This window comes from Falco naumanni, chromosome 3, assembly GCF_017639655.2.
Source record: "Falco naumanni isolate bFalNau1 chromosome 3, bFalNau1.pat, whole genome shotgun sequence".
NCBI lineage: Eukaryota > Metazoa > Chordata > Aves > Falconiformes > Falconidae > Falco > Falco naumanni.
The window spans coordinates 69,928,823-69,943,863 of record NC_054056.1 but is presented as its reverse complement, the minus strand read 5'-3'; the positions used below and the strand labels follow the sequence as shown (position 1 = coordinate 69,943,863).

The 15,041-nt window shown below is 39.8% G+C and overlaps 1 protein-coding gene across 4 annotated transcripts in view; it reads left to right on the top strand.

Annotated features, from left to right (window-relative positions):
* The window catches only part of NOL4 (nucleolar protein 4), a 201,398-nt gene that overhangs the window by 174,375 nt on the left and 11,982 nt on the right, over positions 1 to 15,041 (top strand). For all 4 annotated transcript variants that reach the window (XM_040587951.1, XM_040587952.1, XM_040587950.1 and 1 more), the window contains one exon: positions 12,171 to 12,351. In XM_040587951.1, the coding sequence (XP_040443885.1) occupies positions 12,171 to 12,351 (181 nt within the window). The remainder of the gene's footprint in view (positions 1 to 12,170; positions 12,352 to 15,041) is intronic.

Below are 15,041 nucleotides of genomic sequence, written 5' to 3'. Positions count from 1 at the left end.
TTTCTAAATGAAGAATAATTTCATTTAGAATCTAATATAAAGTGCTTTGGTCCATTCCCCCTGCCACACACTCCAATATAGGTAATATTAAAAGAAAGTGTGGGGCAGAAGAGAAATAGGAAGAAGCGCTCAAAAGTTCAAGTCATACTCCAGTTTTCCAATAGACTTTTTCATTAGTTGCATCTCCATACCCCAGAGCTAGCAGGTGTATGGAAAGCTGTTTTGTGTCAAGAAAATATGCTGTCAGTGGTGGGAGTGATACCAGTTGTAATGCAATAGACGAAGAGACCTATAGTGGGAGGTTTAATTATGTTGACCGTGATGATATTGTAGTAATAAATCTGCAAAGCTGGCACAAGCATTGCTCCAGTACTCCCACACACTTTCCCCTGCATGCTCCCTAAACATTTGATTCATGACTTAAAAAATTTTGTCTGTTGGTGTTCTGGTGCAACAGTCCTCCTGCACTGAATGGAGTAATGCTGACCTATCCCAGCTGAAAGTCTTGCCCATCATAGTCACTAAAAAATGGCATGTTGGCAAGGGGGAACAGGAATGTCTCTCCCTGTAGGGGTGGCTCACTGAGATAATTTCCTGAGGACAGTACACGTAAGTATGAAAAAAGCAGAGAAAAATGCTTTATTGTGATCATAGAAGTGGAGCTGTCTAAGGCATAGCAAGGTCTGTTCTGAATGAGAAGAATATACTGCGAAGGAGGAATTTCTCTCGCTTTGCATCCTTTTGGTTCAGTAGTAAGTACTGCTATGCCTTTGTCATCATGCATCAGTTTCAGTAATACATTGATTCATTCAGTGCCATTACCTGCAGGCAAAACTGCTCTTGGGATGGGAAAAAAGGATGTTGTTTTCTTGTAGTTTATGTTGTTTCTGTTTGGAAGAAAGGTCAGATATTCAAACTCCTCCATTCGTAGTGCCTGTCAATGAGGAAGCAGCAAAAATGATCAGTAGCCATGTTCTTCAGCAAGATACTAGCCTCTGCAAAGAAATTGGCTTGGAAAGGACTAGAGGGGTTGTGCAGCAACATAAGAATAAACGTGACATAACCTGTACTTCATTTCCACTGAAGTTTTACCTTCCACACACGCACACACACACACACACGCCCTGCCCCAGATTTTCAGCTAATTTAATTTCAGCAGGGGCATCCTGGGCCCTGGAGTTCATTGTGCAGTGCTTCATTTTTGGATTCAGGCATGTACCAAATGAGCTCTCTAGCAGGCTTGCTGAGCCTGCTCCCATGGTCCTGTGCCTTGAGATATCTTAGGCTGAGAGATCAATGGAGGTGGCACAGGGAAGGAAAGGATCCTTGCATATTCTCTGTGGTCCCGTCCTCTGTGGCAGGCTGAAGGAGTTGGTGATGTGGTCTTCCAGGGGAAACTGGCTTTCCTTTGAAGGATAATGTGGGCTGAGAGTGGGTGGTTAAGTGAAGTGGAGGAGGTGGGGATTCTCAAGGTTGGTTGCTGAAACAAGGCCTAAATCAATAACACCATAAGGCCTGAGGCAAGGTCCATTCTCTGCTGTTCTTTAGGTCAGAGTAAAAATCTGCTTATCCCAAAAAGAAGAAATTCTGTATGAGGTGTGGGCCCTAACAAACCTCTTCTCTTTGCTGGTACAATGGGGAAGAGTGCAAGTTCCACCTGCCTTCTCTCCTCTGGTGTTCCTCTGCCAAGCAGAAAATGATGGCCCTAAAGACTCTTCTGCCCTTTGCATGGCACCTTTGTCCCCGTCTGAATTTGTACTGCTTTCTCTATGGGAAATGTCACATGTATTTTGTGAAATACACCATGAGCACATAGGAGTTTTGCCAAAAATCAAAGGCATTGGCACAATTCATGTATTCAAACCAGGTCCAATTCTGCCTCTTACATCCCTGTATCTGTTTGTAATCTGCTGCTGGCCACCACTGAACACATTATTTAAAGTTGCACTGAGGAAGTCATTGCTGTGCATACACTGCAGTGTGCTATGCAGTCTTACGCTATGCACCTGTCTTGCATGTTGAGACAACTTTCAATTAGTAGTGGTGAAACTGTTAGCTAACTAATTTTTTTTCATATGTTAAAGTTCTCTAGAAAAATAAAGAGCGTGACCATGTCCAATATAACTAATGAAATAGCTTATGAAGGATGACAACTGTAACCTAATACAGGAACAGCAGGAGCTATAAAGTTAATTGGCAGGACACTTCCCATCATTAGTCCACCTCAAATGTGATTGCTTACGTTGATTTATACATTTTAACATTCCTTTGTTTCTGATGGAAAAAAGCAAACCAGGGAAAGCACATTAAAAAATCAACTATCTAAAAATCAAGCCTTCCAAATCTAAAAATAAAAAATCACCTTCAGTAGAGAACAGTAAGTTTCTCTCAAAAACCACTGAAAAAGATAAATGCTTTCCTTTTCTATTTGGACAGAGAGAGACATGGTCCTTTAGAAGAACCCAGTTTCTCTTTCCCCAGTGACTTTGCATCACAGTTATCTAAACTGTAGGACTCACTCATCCATGTGTCCATGCTTGACCAGCAGCACTGGTGACCTCTGAACGCTCATGTTGCTTTTCTGCTATCACAGTGGATAATAAACTGGCTAAAGTTGACAGGCTATGAAAAATGATCCCTCTGCTTTGCTATTGCTCCAAGTGATTCTCTGACAACTCCTTGCAACAGCCATACAAGTACCTCTTCCAGAAACATTTTCTGTTCTGCAGGTGACATGGCAGCAGTGAAAAAAAAAAAAAAAAAAAAAAGACTCAAATACTGCAATGTGAAAACGCTAACCTTTTATTTAAGGTTAACATACCCATTCCAGTCTATAAATGATGTGTCATTTTATCAGAAATGCAAAAGTCTGAGGTTCATTTTTCTCTCTTCTACACAACAGCACCTTTTTATTTTGATCTTCTTTTTCTGTGTCAGCCTCATACTTTCATTTGAACACTAGCTCATGTCATTTTTGATGCCTGATGACAGCACTGATGCTGGCAGTTCATTTCAATGTTAAGAACCTGAAAGCAAAAGGAACCTTCTGCCCTTCTAATCTGAAACTGATGATGCTTTCTTTTCTTGGCTCTATACCCTGTGTCAGGAGGACAGTTTGGTAAGTCCTCAAACTTTTAGTAGCTAACTTAACATTTTGATAGACATTCTTCAAGTTCCCACATTACCGTTGACATTACAGGGAGTTTAGATGCCTAACTGGGCTCTGTATTACACCTGATTTAGTTCAATTAGAGTATATCAGTATTTCCTCACCATCTAAAAAACTGTTTCTATCATTTTTTGTCTAAAATATGAAAACCATTTTGATACGGGACTGCACAGCAAGATCATCATTGATACCTAGATTTCTGGCAGTAACATGTTCAATACAGTTGCATCTGCATGCTAGGAGCACTATTTTATATAATGTTACATCTGTGCCAGAAAATTCTATGCTGAGACCAGTGCGCTCTCCACGTAATGATGAGATGATAGACAGAAGCAAGGAGAGAGGGGTACACGGTATGCACTACTGGGTCACAGGGCAGGGAAGGGCAGCAATCTCTACCTGTTTAAGAAGTGGACACCTTCTAGACCCTGCAATGGGAACCAAGAATCCCATGGCTCATCTTCCTTTAAACACCCTGCTCTGTGCAGCCGCTTACCTGGCAGCTGCTTCTCTGTACAGGAGTCAGAAAACTGTGCTGAGACTGAAGTCTATGTAATGATGAGATGATAGACTCACAGATGAAACATAAATGTTCAGATTAGCTGGAATACCCAGCTCCAACTGAGCTACAAATTGAGTAGTATGTCACACAAGAACAGGCTTTCTCATTTTTTTATGTACTTGATTTAAGTAAGTAAAAGTGAAGAAAATAATGCAGAAAGGGGTAGAGGAAAACATGGTCTAGGTCAGATGACAGAGGGTGGGAAACAGAAAGCTGTGCAGTCCTCCAGCTGTACCTTACAAGAGGAGAAATAGTGTACGTGCTTGAGGACAGCAGTTATGGCGTCTTGATTTCACTGCTAAGTCCACCCCTGAATTATCAAAACAATTCCTGATCTAAAGAATAACTGGCATGAGTTCTGTGATGTTACTTGAACTTGATTTTGTGTTTTATTTTAGTCAGCTTGCTCATATTCACTCTTAGTACTTCTGGGAAAAACCTCAGGGGTCTTTCTGCTGGTTGTGCATAGGCCTCATCCATAATTCTAGTGCCTTATCCTCTGACAAAGACCTGGAATGCTGTTTATGAAGGGCAACTAAACTTAAAGAGGAAGGAATCTGTCCAGGGGTGCAATTATTTTTTGCATCTTTTCATCTTGGTGATTTTGGACAACAGGTTGTGGGACTGTCAATGGAGGCATCATTTTAAAGAATACTGTGGCTAGCCTGAGAGGTGGAGGAAATGCCCAGGTATATATATATATATAAAAGTAGATATGTACATCAAAATAGATATAGATATAAAATATATATTGGTCTTGGAAAGTTATCAAAGAATAACTTTACCCCTCAGATAAAATATGTCTGTGGTATGTTTCAAGTATTTTCCTAAACAGATTGTAAAGATTGTAGCAATTCAGTTTTTAGGTTTCAGCTCTGTGCCTTGTGTGATGAGCTGAAATCTCAGGTAGATGTTAATTTTGGATTAATAATATAGGGATGGAAAAATTTGTAGAACTTTATTCAAAAGAGCTTTGAGGTATGAAAGCACAATTCAGCATGGCAAACAAGTCACATGAATTAACTTTTCTGTGCACAATTTCATCAGGGAACCTGTAGCAAATGCTTGGCTTTTCTCATTGTGAGTACTGAAACTCTGCTGGCTTCAACTGAAGATCTGGCTTTTGCTCATTGTGTTGTAAAAGAAATAAGGCTTTTTAGGGGAGGGAGTAACTTTTACTAGTTCAGCCCTTGAGCACACAATTTCTTCTCCTAGTCTAGGAGAAAGTATTGTATTACTTTTTTTCTACAAACCTTACCTTGCCTCCATGCTTAGATCACAGCTGTAAGAGCACCTCCTACAATATTAAAAGACGTCGTCCTTTTAAAGGACTGTAAATGTCCAGTATGTAAATATTAAGGTCAGCCAATGCAAAGGACTACTCTGAAGCTTCATTTGGATTTCAAACTCAGTGAATTATGTAGGTCTGTTTCATTTCATTCAGGCCTTCCTAGCCTTGAACAGGTTTTATTTAGTGAGCAGTATCCCAACACAAACCTCAGCAACTGGAGAGGGGAGAAAGAATGTGCAATGGAAACCCAAACTAAAAGGAAAACTCACACCCATCATTTGCAGAAATACCATTTCCACCATTGCTAAGCACACTGAGTCAACAGCCTTTTGCAGTGTTAAAGGAAAATTAACCCTACTGTGATGTGCCAAAATAATGTTTAGCTGTCTAGGCTTCCAGGATATTGGTCATAAAATTAAAAGCTGGGTCAAACACTAGAGAATTAATTTAATGTAATTAAAGCTAATAAAAGATCCAGAGTTCTGTCAGAACAATGTGTGTCATCCCAGCAGTTAGCAGTATCATCACTTATTAAGATTACCTGACACTTCCCTTTATAATGCTAGGTATGCAGTTTGGTGATAAGTTCATGACCTTCAGCCCCCAGGGATTACATGTACTGTTCTGTACGTCTTCCGTTTGCTGAACTCTTTCAGAGAAAACTTCAGCCATTTTCAAGAATGAGGAAAATATTGTCCTGTAAGGGCAGTTCAAGTCTTAAATGTATTTACTATTAAAAAAAAAAAAAAAAAAAAAAAGGAAAAAGAAAAAGAAAAAGTGGCTCTGTGTTTGGTCTTGACAATATAGTGGTGTCATTTATGCCAAGGATGTGACACTGGATGCACATGCTTACACAGTCAAAACATTTTAGTTGCTAAATTCTCAGATTATTCAAATTTCAGTGAGTGTGACTAGGATCTCAGTGCAGAATGGAGGGGAGGAGTGTTGGGGCTGTGAACCATGGCAGGAGCAGACATAACAAGGGATGAAGGGAAAGTGAGATTATGAGATGGGGCTGGGTGAGGAAGTGAGTAGCTGAGGCTGGCTATGTGAAGGAAAATGGTTAGGTGAATTAAAGAACTAGTGGTGGAAGAGGATCAGATATTACTAGCAAAAAAATAATGTGCGTTGAAAACAGGAGCTACCCTGGCTGATAGTGGAACCTGGCTTTGCTCCCTGTGGGACAGGATTTTGGGATTAGGAGACTGACAGGAGTCTGAGGAGGGAGAGAAAATCTCAGATGGGACCATCAGTGGATGTGACACTGATTAAATACAAACTAGGAAATGAATGGGCTTGAGTTGTGGAAGCTGCTCAGCTCTCAGGCATCAAGAGACTTGTTTGTAAAGGAGGGACTGGAATTTGCTAGGCAAGATGAGATGGAGGGTGGAAGGTGAAACTGGAGAAGCAAGGAGGATGGGATAAGGAGTCAGGGATTTTGAAGAGACAGTGTGAAATAAGTTTGAAGACACAGAGAACAAGGTATACATGATCAGGTCATGGGCAGGGTAATGTCAGTGATCTCCGGGCCCTGCAATGGCAGCCAGGAATCCTGTGGCTCATCTTGCTTTAAACAGCTTGCTCCATGCAGACAATGATGGCTGCTTACCCTGGCAGCTGCTTCTCTGCGCAAGAGCTGAGATGGGCAGAGAGCTCTCAGCCCCACAACCCCTGCAGATTCAGCAGAATGCTCTGTGATGAAACTTATGAGTTTCTTCCCGTTATTTTAAAAATAAAGTTAGACAAAAGGAACCCATTATTTTATTGTGGTTGCAGAACTCAAGTGCTTTACATATTAGGTAATGCTAGCTTAAGGTTGCCTTTGTTGCCAGAATCTCACCATCTGAAAAGCAGTGATAAAAGTTCTATCTAACAGAAGTGTTGTGAAGATTAATTGTGTACGCTTTGGAAAGTGCTACATGGTTTTATCACGTGTTTCTATTTATTTTAGTTTTGATTCAAAAATCATAGAAATAAATTGGTGAGTTCCAAATGATAAAAATATATGAAACATCATTTCCTTTCTTCTAAAGCCATGCTACAAGCTATTGAGGCTAAAAACAAATTTAAAACACGTGAATGCAGGTTTTAAATTTTTCATCTGAATGAATTTTTCTTCCTATGCTGAAAAAAAATAGAGGACCATATGCAAATATTGGGTCCCTGGCTTGCCTATTTGTTTGAAGACTAATTTACATTTGAGTTTTCCTAACCTCAAAGTGGTATTCTATGAGAAGTGTTTATTGACAAGAACAAAAAATCCACATCTTTCAGTTTAACATATTAAAAAAGACAGTATCAAGAAACATGAGATAAAAATGTGTTTGCCTTTTTATCTCTTTTCTAATTGAGTGTGGGAAACATCACCTTGATGTAGGGTCAGTTAAAAGCTGTCAGTCTCAGAATTGTTAATTTGTCAGTCTAGTACTTCATTAAAGCATTAGTTAAATGCATGTTGCTATCTTTGCCATTTTTGGAACATTACCATTTATATTCTTGTTGCAGGAGTTTTGTTAGCTTTATGGTCAGCTCGCATTGTCCATGTGAATTGGTTTGCATGCACGCTCCCTTTTGGGATTTATATTTACATGTTAACAATGCTTGTTGCTGACAGTGGAGCCAAGGCAATAGCACTGCTCTCTCTTAATGGGAATACACAGAATTTCTGACACGTGTATATATAGGATCAAAACTCAATGCAGCCCAGATTTGCCAGGCTTTTTATTTTAACAAGCTATTACTTCTTTTTGTATTATTTTGGTGTTGGTGAAGGAGACAGGGGAAAGGAAGGAGCAATGGCATTGTTAGACTTGCTTCCACAAAGGATAGACTTTTTGAAAATAAATGTGTATGCTGTGCCTCTGCTGGCATGGGGAACAGGAGGCCGGGGTGCTGCTGGTGAGCCTGGCTCTTTGTACCACAATCATGACATTCTGCACTAGCATCTGTGTTGCTGTGGATGATATTTCCTTTTAATCTATTCATTAGTTACTCAGAATAACAGTGAGAGCAGAGCAGGGTTTCTTCAATGTACAGGTTATGCAGTAGTTCATGAAATAATTTCTTGGTCTGTTATGTCCTTAGAGAGTTACTTAATTGCTTTGACTAAAAATCAAAGAAATTACATCTATCTGCTCTTTTAAGGACAATATTGTATTCTCCTCATACAGACCTGGCCATAAAACTGAGACGTAGATACTCTGGTATATACGAAGTTGAGGATCACAGTATGTACTTCATGCTTCCACTTTTTCCAGTGAACCGATAACTTTGTCTTTTTAGCATGCTTTTGTCCCGAAAAGATATTTTTGCATTTCTATGATTTCGATCATTTTCAAGATTATATGCTCAAGACTTAAATTACTTCTCCAAAATAAATTCAGAAGATAAATGTTGTTAGAAGGATGACTTATTTCCATTGCCATATACAAAATGAAAGTGGTATAAGTCAAATTCTAGATGGACAAATATATTATCTGCATCTTGTTTGTACTTCTTACTAAAGGTAAATTATAAATAGTTTTAAAATGTTTAGTTAATACCTTTCAAGTTTTATAATTTTTTAATTAATTACAACAGTGTGTGTTCCAGGTAGTTAGGTCAGACATATTAATAAATGGTTAGTTAATTGTTACTGATTATTATGAAATTAAAATAATTTTCAATAACATTTTAAATAAATTATTAAGTCTTTCCTGTGTAAACATAATACAGGGAGAAACAAGAAGTGCTAAATGACTAACAATATTAAAATATCTGAGTTCTGGAACACCGCTATGTTTGTTTTATTTCTACATTAGTTTAAAAGCAAAGGCAATTAAGATGAACGCAAAGAAGAGAGTAAATCTATGCAGAATAAATCTCAGGTGTACAAAAGTGAATATATTAATGTTCTGTCTCCTCAAGAAAAAAGAGAGCCTGGCTTCTTTATCCTTGGTGTGTCTGCAGAGAAAAAGGACAGAGTTTTGTCTTTTGAAGTACAAAACATTCCTGAAAAATGCTTAAATCCCAGGGGAATGTATGAGAGGTAACACCTCAACTCCTTGGGACCAGGCTAATGGTTCATAATCCTACAGTAGGGCTGACACCTGAGCCTGCTCAGAAAATGCTTGCCAGAAGTCCTGCCCTGCTTCTGCATTTAGTCATCCTGAAGCACCAAGCTAAGCACTTGGATGAGACCTACATTTTAGGTCTGAAATGTATGGCAACTTATTCATTATTTAGGTACAAGTGATCGGTCTGCTCTTTAAAAATAGATGCAATATTTAGAGGAAGCCACCTTTTGTATGGTGGCCAAGAGATTGGAACTCATACACAGAATCAGGACTCCTGGGCTCAGCATCCTCCTCAACCCCTTTCACCCCTCCAAGAAGTGCCTTCCCTAGCAGGACACCTGGGCTACAAGTCCAGCCCCAGCCTATGGCATGCCACAGTGTTGCACAGGGCTGCGATTAATTTGATCCAAAGACCCCCCCCTGGCAGCACAGCCCCAGCCTTGGATTCCCGACCTCAGAGCAGCTTGTGAGTTTTGTGTTAGAGAGTAGCTGGAAGGCAGCAGGGCTGGAAGCCTCCCAGGACAGCACTTCTCTGAAAGGGAACTGAGTCACGCTCCCTTTTTGTTTGCTATCTCTGTAGCTATGTGTCTCTCTAACTATGAATTGTGCATTTCTTTCCACACAGTGGCACAGCTTCAGCTACAACTCCCACCACAGTTTTGCTTTGAGCCTGGTTGCTAGGAGATGGCAGCTTTGAGTTCAGGTCCCCTCCTCACCACAGCTAGCAAAGACCTTGCATCCCAAATTTTCCACCCTTTCACTGTGTATTGCAGCAAGGAGGCAGAACTTGGATCTCCCACTTGGCCTCGTGCTCTAACACATGGGCTAGTACGCACCAAGGTGCATCAAGCACCCTTGCTGTGCTCTACTAGAAGCTCAGGGCATCAGCTTTGCAAGAAACTCAGTTAGGTTTTCAGTGCACTGACTAGAGAGGCTTTGGAGGACATGTAAATTCAGGGACAGCAAATCTGTGGCATCCAGACAATCAGGATAAGGAAACAGGCCCTGAAGATACTCTGCTCGGCTATAGCAGTTAGTCCCCTTTGTAGTGTACATCTTGAACACAGTCCAGTCCTTGATAAATTTGCAGAAGATCCTTTACTGATCTTTGTGAGAATAAAATGAGGGTCTGAGCAAGTCTATGGCAGGAAGTATAATCTAGTTTTAGACAGAAGGATACAGAACATCTCAGCCTTGAGAGTACTAAAGATTTGGATGATGGGTTAAGCTTTGTTGCCAAGATAGAACTTTGCTGTATAGCTTACGAATATTTTCTCAGAGAAAATAATATGTTTTCTTCTATAAGAGACAGCAATGACCTTTGGAGATAAAAGGTAAATTATATTGAAGTTGAATTCCTGGCACAAATGCATTGCAATTTTGGCCCTTTGTTTAAGCCTATTATTACTTAAGAAAATATATAAGTTTGGCCAACTCTCTTAAAAATGCAAAGCTTTGCCTCTGCTCATATTAGTGCCCAAGAGGCCCCATTCTGATTGTTTATGGAATTAATTATCTGATGGTTCAGTGTTCTGTATTAAATATTAAAATTTCTGTTAATAATATATATACCTTCTTCTGAGTCATCTCAGTTGTGCCCAAGCCTTTTACCAATAAATATCTGCAAGACAGGGATAGCTGCATCTCAAAAAAGTTGGTAGTGTCTTATTTGAGAGGTGGAACCAATGACTGCTCCTAATGCAAACAGGAAAGCTGCTTCAGAACCCTTTTTGCTTTAAACAGAGACTGGAGACTATTTGAACTATTTGATACCTCTGTGCTGGTATATACATTCTGATTTTTAAGTAAATACTGTAAAAAAAGTTTGAGATATTTTATAGTATTCTTAATAAGTTCGGTATTTTTAGCAACTGTAAAAGGGTTGTGCAGGAGAGAGAGGCATAAAATGGACAAAAACTTACACAAAGGGGAGACAATTCTAACAGATCACTTTTCAGTTAACTACTCTGAAAAGGTCTGCAAACATTCTCATCTCTGTTTTTTTACATACCGATTTTCTGTAGATCCATTTTATTTGAAATCAGGGAAATATATTTTCATCAGATAAGAGTGCAAAATCAGGCCCATCTACATGTTAAAAGAAATAAAGTTCAAATACATTTGCAGACTACATCAGAAATTCTGGCACTCAGGTCCCTGTGGTAGGCTGAGCAGTCACACACTGGTAGTTTTTCTTCTTTCCAACTAGTAAAACACATTAAATCTTCTCTTAATGCTTTTCTTTTTTTCACCTGTGTCATTACTAAAGTTGCCACAGGGGTGTTCTGTGATCATGAGTGTAGGTCAGGTGCTCTAAGCAGTGGCTATGGTAAGTGCAGGTGGGGAAAAATACACTTTCACCTGAGACATGATCTCCCTTAGAGGAAAATTGGAGGGCCGTTGTGCTAAATCCTGTTAAATATTATGCAAGCATCTAAGAGGCAAACAGGGAGCACTGAAGGGAACTCATGGTGTACAGTCACTGCTCATACACAGATAACATGCTTTCAAGTCACATTTGTAGAGGGAGGCATCCTTACCACTTGGCCCTTGTGTGGATGGACACTCACTCAGCCCTTTGCAAACACAGGAAATAATGCTTAATTCCATTCCTCTATTCCTTCTGTCATTTCTGAGGCTGATATATCAAAATAAGTAGCTGGTGCATTCTGTATTGGTTTGTCTTATTTAGAAAGATATGATTCTCTGGCTCAGAAGAGTCACTCCTGTACTCAAAAAATAATGGCTTTTTTCTATCCTTTCCCACGCTGTTTCTGGACAGAGTTGGGTTTTGCAGAAGACTGTGAGCATTTCAGGGTGAGAGGGTGCAGCTTCTCCTTTGAGAAACAGTATGGTTGGCTTCTGGAGCACAAATAAATGAATATCCTCAGATTTTTAGGAAACCTGTATTCTTGCTTTTTTCCATTGTTTCTATTCAGCTGCTATTTGGTCAATCAGAAACACATCTGTGCTTGTTTAACACGTATTAGAGTTTTCTGAAAGCAATAGATGTGGAGTCTTAACAATGGAAAAGATCTCTCTTGTGCAAGGTAAAATGAAACGGTAATTCAAAACCTTTCCTTGTTTTTGCAGGATGAGGCTGCTCCAGCTGACAAGCAGTACAAACAGGAGCCAGCCCAGGTCACTTACTCAACATCGGCCGTTTCCAGTACACAGGAGGTGTTGTACATCAATGGCAATGGGACCTACAGTTACCATAGTTACAGAGGGCTTGGAGGTGGGCTGCTAAATCTCAACGATGCTTCTAGCAGTGGTGAGTTTCCGTACAAAATGTGCCTGTGTGTATATGTGCACATGTGTATGTTTCCCCCTGCTGTACAGAAAGCCGGTCCAAGGGGTTCAATACCCATAGGCTATTACCAGATAATGAGCAGGAATACAATCCCGCAAACAGCTACTGCTGAGCAAAATACTTGCTCACGGCACGCTAGTCTCCTTTCAGTTTCAAGGGACTAATACACCATAGGGCGAGAGTGAACCTGAAGTCTCTAACAAAGCTGAGTAAAAAAATGCCAGGTTACATCTTCAGTCAATTTGCATTTTTGAGGACCTACCCTGTCATTATTGCCCTCACCTATACTGGTCACAAAATGAGGCCATTAGCATCTTTATGGCTGGAGTTTGAAAACACTGAACTCTATATTTTGTAACACAAATGAATTAGCCTAGATTTCTCACAGGTTTTCTCTAACTACTTTAATTCACTGCAGATAAGGATCTGGCATAGCAAGTGTTAAATGAGAAATCAGCATACCCTTCTATAAACTAAAAACGATGCAGGTAACTATGTGTCACCATGAGGTTGTATGCCCCTCTGAAAAAAAACAGTGGTGTCATTTATTTAGGCAACATTCCTTCCTACATTAGCAAGCTTTTGTAACAAACAAATGTAAGCAAATTCTATTGTTTCAGATAGTCCCCTGTGTTGATTTCATACAAATTTCAGAGCAAAGGAAAAGGTTTTCCCATTCTGGTAACAAGGGTATTGTCTGTGTGTCAGAGAAAAGTGATTACTTTGGAAACCTGAAGGTCTCTTGCCTGCAAAAATGGTATTTTAAGAATGTCTCAGAGGACAGAGAAATCCTTGTGGGTTTTGTCCTGGCTGATCCCTCTCTGGCTGAGGAGAGTGCTGCTTCAGGTACATGGGCTGACTCAGGCAAGATGGTATTTGTTCAGCTACAGCCTCTATATTCAACGTCCAAAGCAATTTTCAAAATGTGATCAGGGCTGCAAGTAGTTATTGGTATGTGGTGTCCCGGTGACCTTCAGTCATGTCTGCTTCCTCACACCCCACACCCAAAATCCTCAAAGGCCTGTGAATGATTTGCATTAAGTTTTCAAAATGCTTTAAAAAGGTAATATTTTCATTGTCAAAAGTGTTTGACTTAGAGTGAATGATGATTACAATTGTTTCCATATGCATGAAAAACACATGTGAGGTACTGAATACGATGTCTGACCAAATATTTTCATAAGAGTAAAAGAGGCTGTGGAAATTTGGTTTCTTGTGAAAATGCACAAGGACTTTACAATCATCTTTTACATTGTGGCCAGAGAAGATCTGAGCCAGTTCCCACTGCAAACAGTTGACATTTGCTCTTTCACCCAAGTAAGAGTAAGATTAAACTCCCCTTGTGTTATTTGTCAGCAGAAGCCACTAGAATTGTCCTGTTTTACATAATCTTAAACTGTGAAGAATCACAACTGTTTTGTGTACTTGGTCTTCCCTTCAAACCTCTTGTAATAGGATACATTTTCATAATTCCCATTTCTCCATGAATTGTGGGATTTAGGCAAAAGTATTCTATGTCACTTCAGCATGCAAATTTTAAAAATTTGAGGTACAAATTCAACATCATAAATTAGTGTTGCTTTCTGATTAGAAGCAACATTTTCTTTGTACCTTTAACACAGAGTGCTCCAGTGTTTTTTCATAATTAAAGCTCAGAATGGGTTTTGAAGGACAAGCAGTGTTTATTCAGGAACTGTCAGATGATTCCCTGACACAGCCAGGGAGCTGTGCAGCGCACTGCATTTCCCTGTGTAGCATTGCTGGGGTGAAGAGGCCAGTGGATGCTTACAGTTTGCATGCTGACAGATCATAGAATCATATGCTCAAATATTTCTTCTTCCTTGCCTTTCCCTACTTGCACTGGAAAATCTTGTCTTTTTGTCCTCTTACTTTGTAAGACTAGTAAAACATTGCACATCTCCCAGTTGGTTATGCATAGTTGGAGGGTTCTGCAAAGGTGTCTGTCTTCTCCATGGGGATCCTGCAGGATCCAAAGCACGTAAGTTCCATGAACTGAAAGTCTGTGTGCCAGCACTTGGAAACCAGTTGTTGATGCTAAAAATCTAGCTGGCTGCTGCTTTGTGACCCACCTGCCGTTTTAGGAAGATCATTAGCTAAGTTGTGGAAAGGCAAGTCTATCAATTTCTTAGCTTCACTGACATGAAAGCGAGCAGTAGCCAACCTAATTATCTCTTGGCTATTGAGGGTAAAGTGTTCTGGCTCCATTAGCTGGTTTCCCTTCAGGAGAAACGGGAGGACTCAAAGGCCAGTTCTTTGGGATCTGTCAGCCCTCTCTGATATGCTCATGGATATTTGCTTTTTCATTTGTAGACTAAGAGGAGTGCGTGGAGTTGCAGTTGAGAGGGGTAATGATTTCCCTCCTGACAGACCTCACAGGACAGTTGTTTGCAATTGTTACACTTTCAAGGACTCTTTTTTTCCAAACATATGCAAGGCTGTTACAATGGTTAATGAGTTTCCTCTCTGGAGAACAGGATATTTGCTTGCAAGTTATTCTCAGGACCTAAGAAGTAATTTAAGGATGCATTTCCTTTTCAATTTAGTAACCCATCAAACGTTCTTGCAACATTTACAAATGTTCATCTAGTGTAAAAATATATATACAGCTCAGTCAGGATGTGTGTATAAAC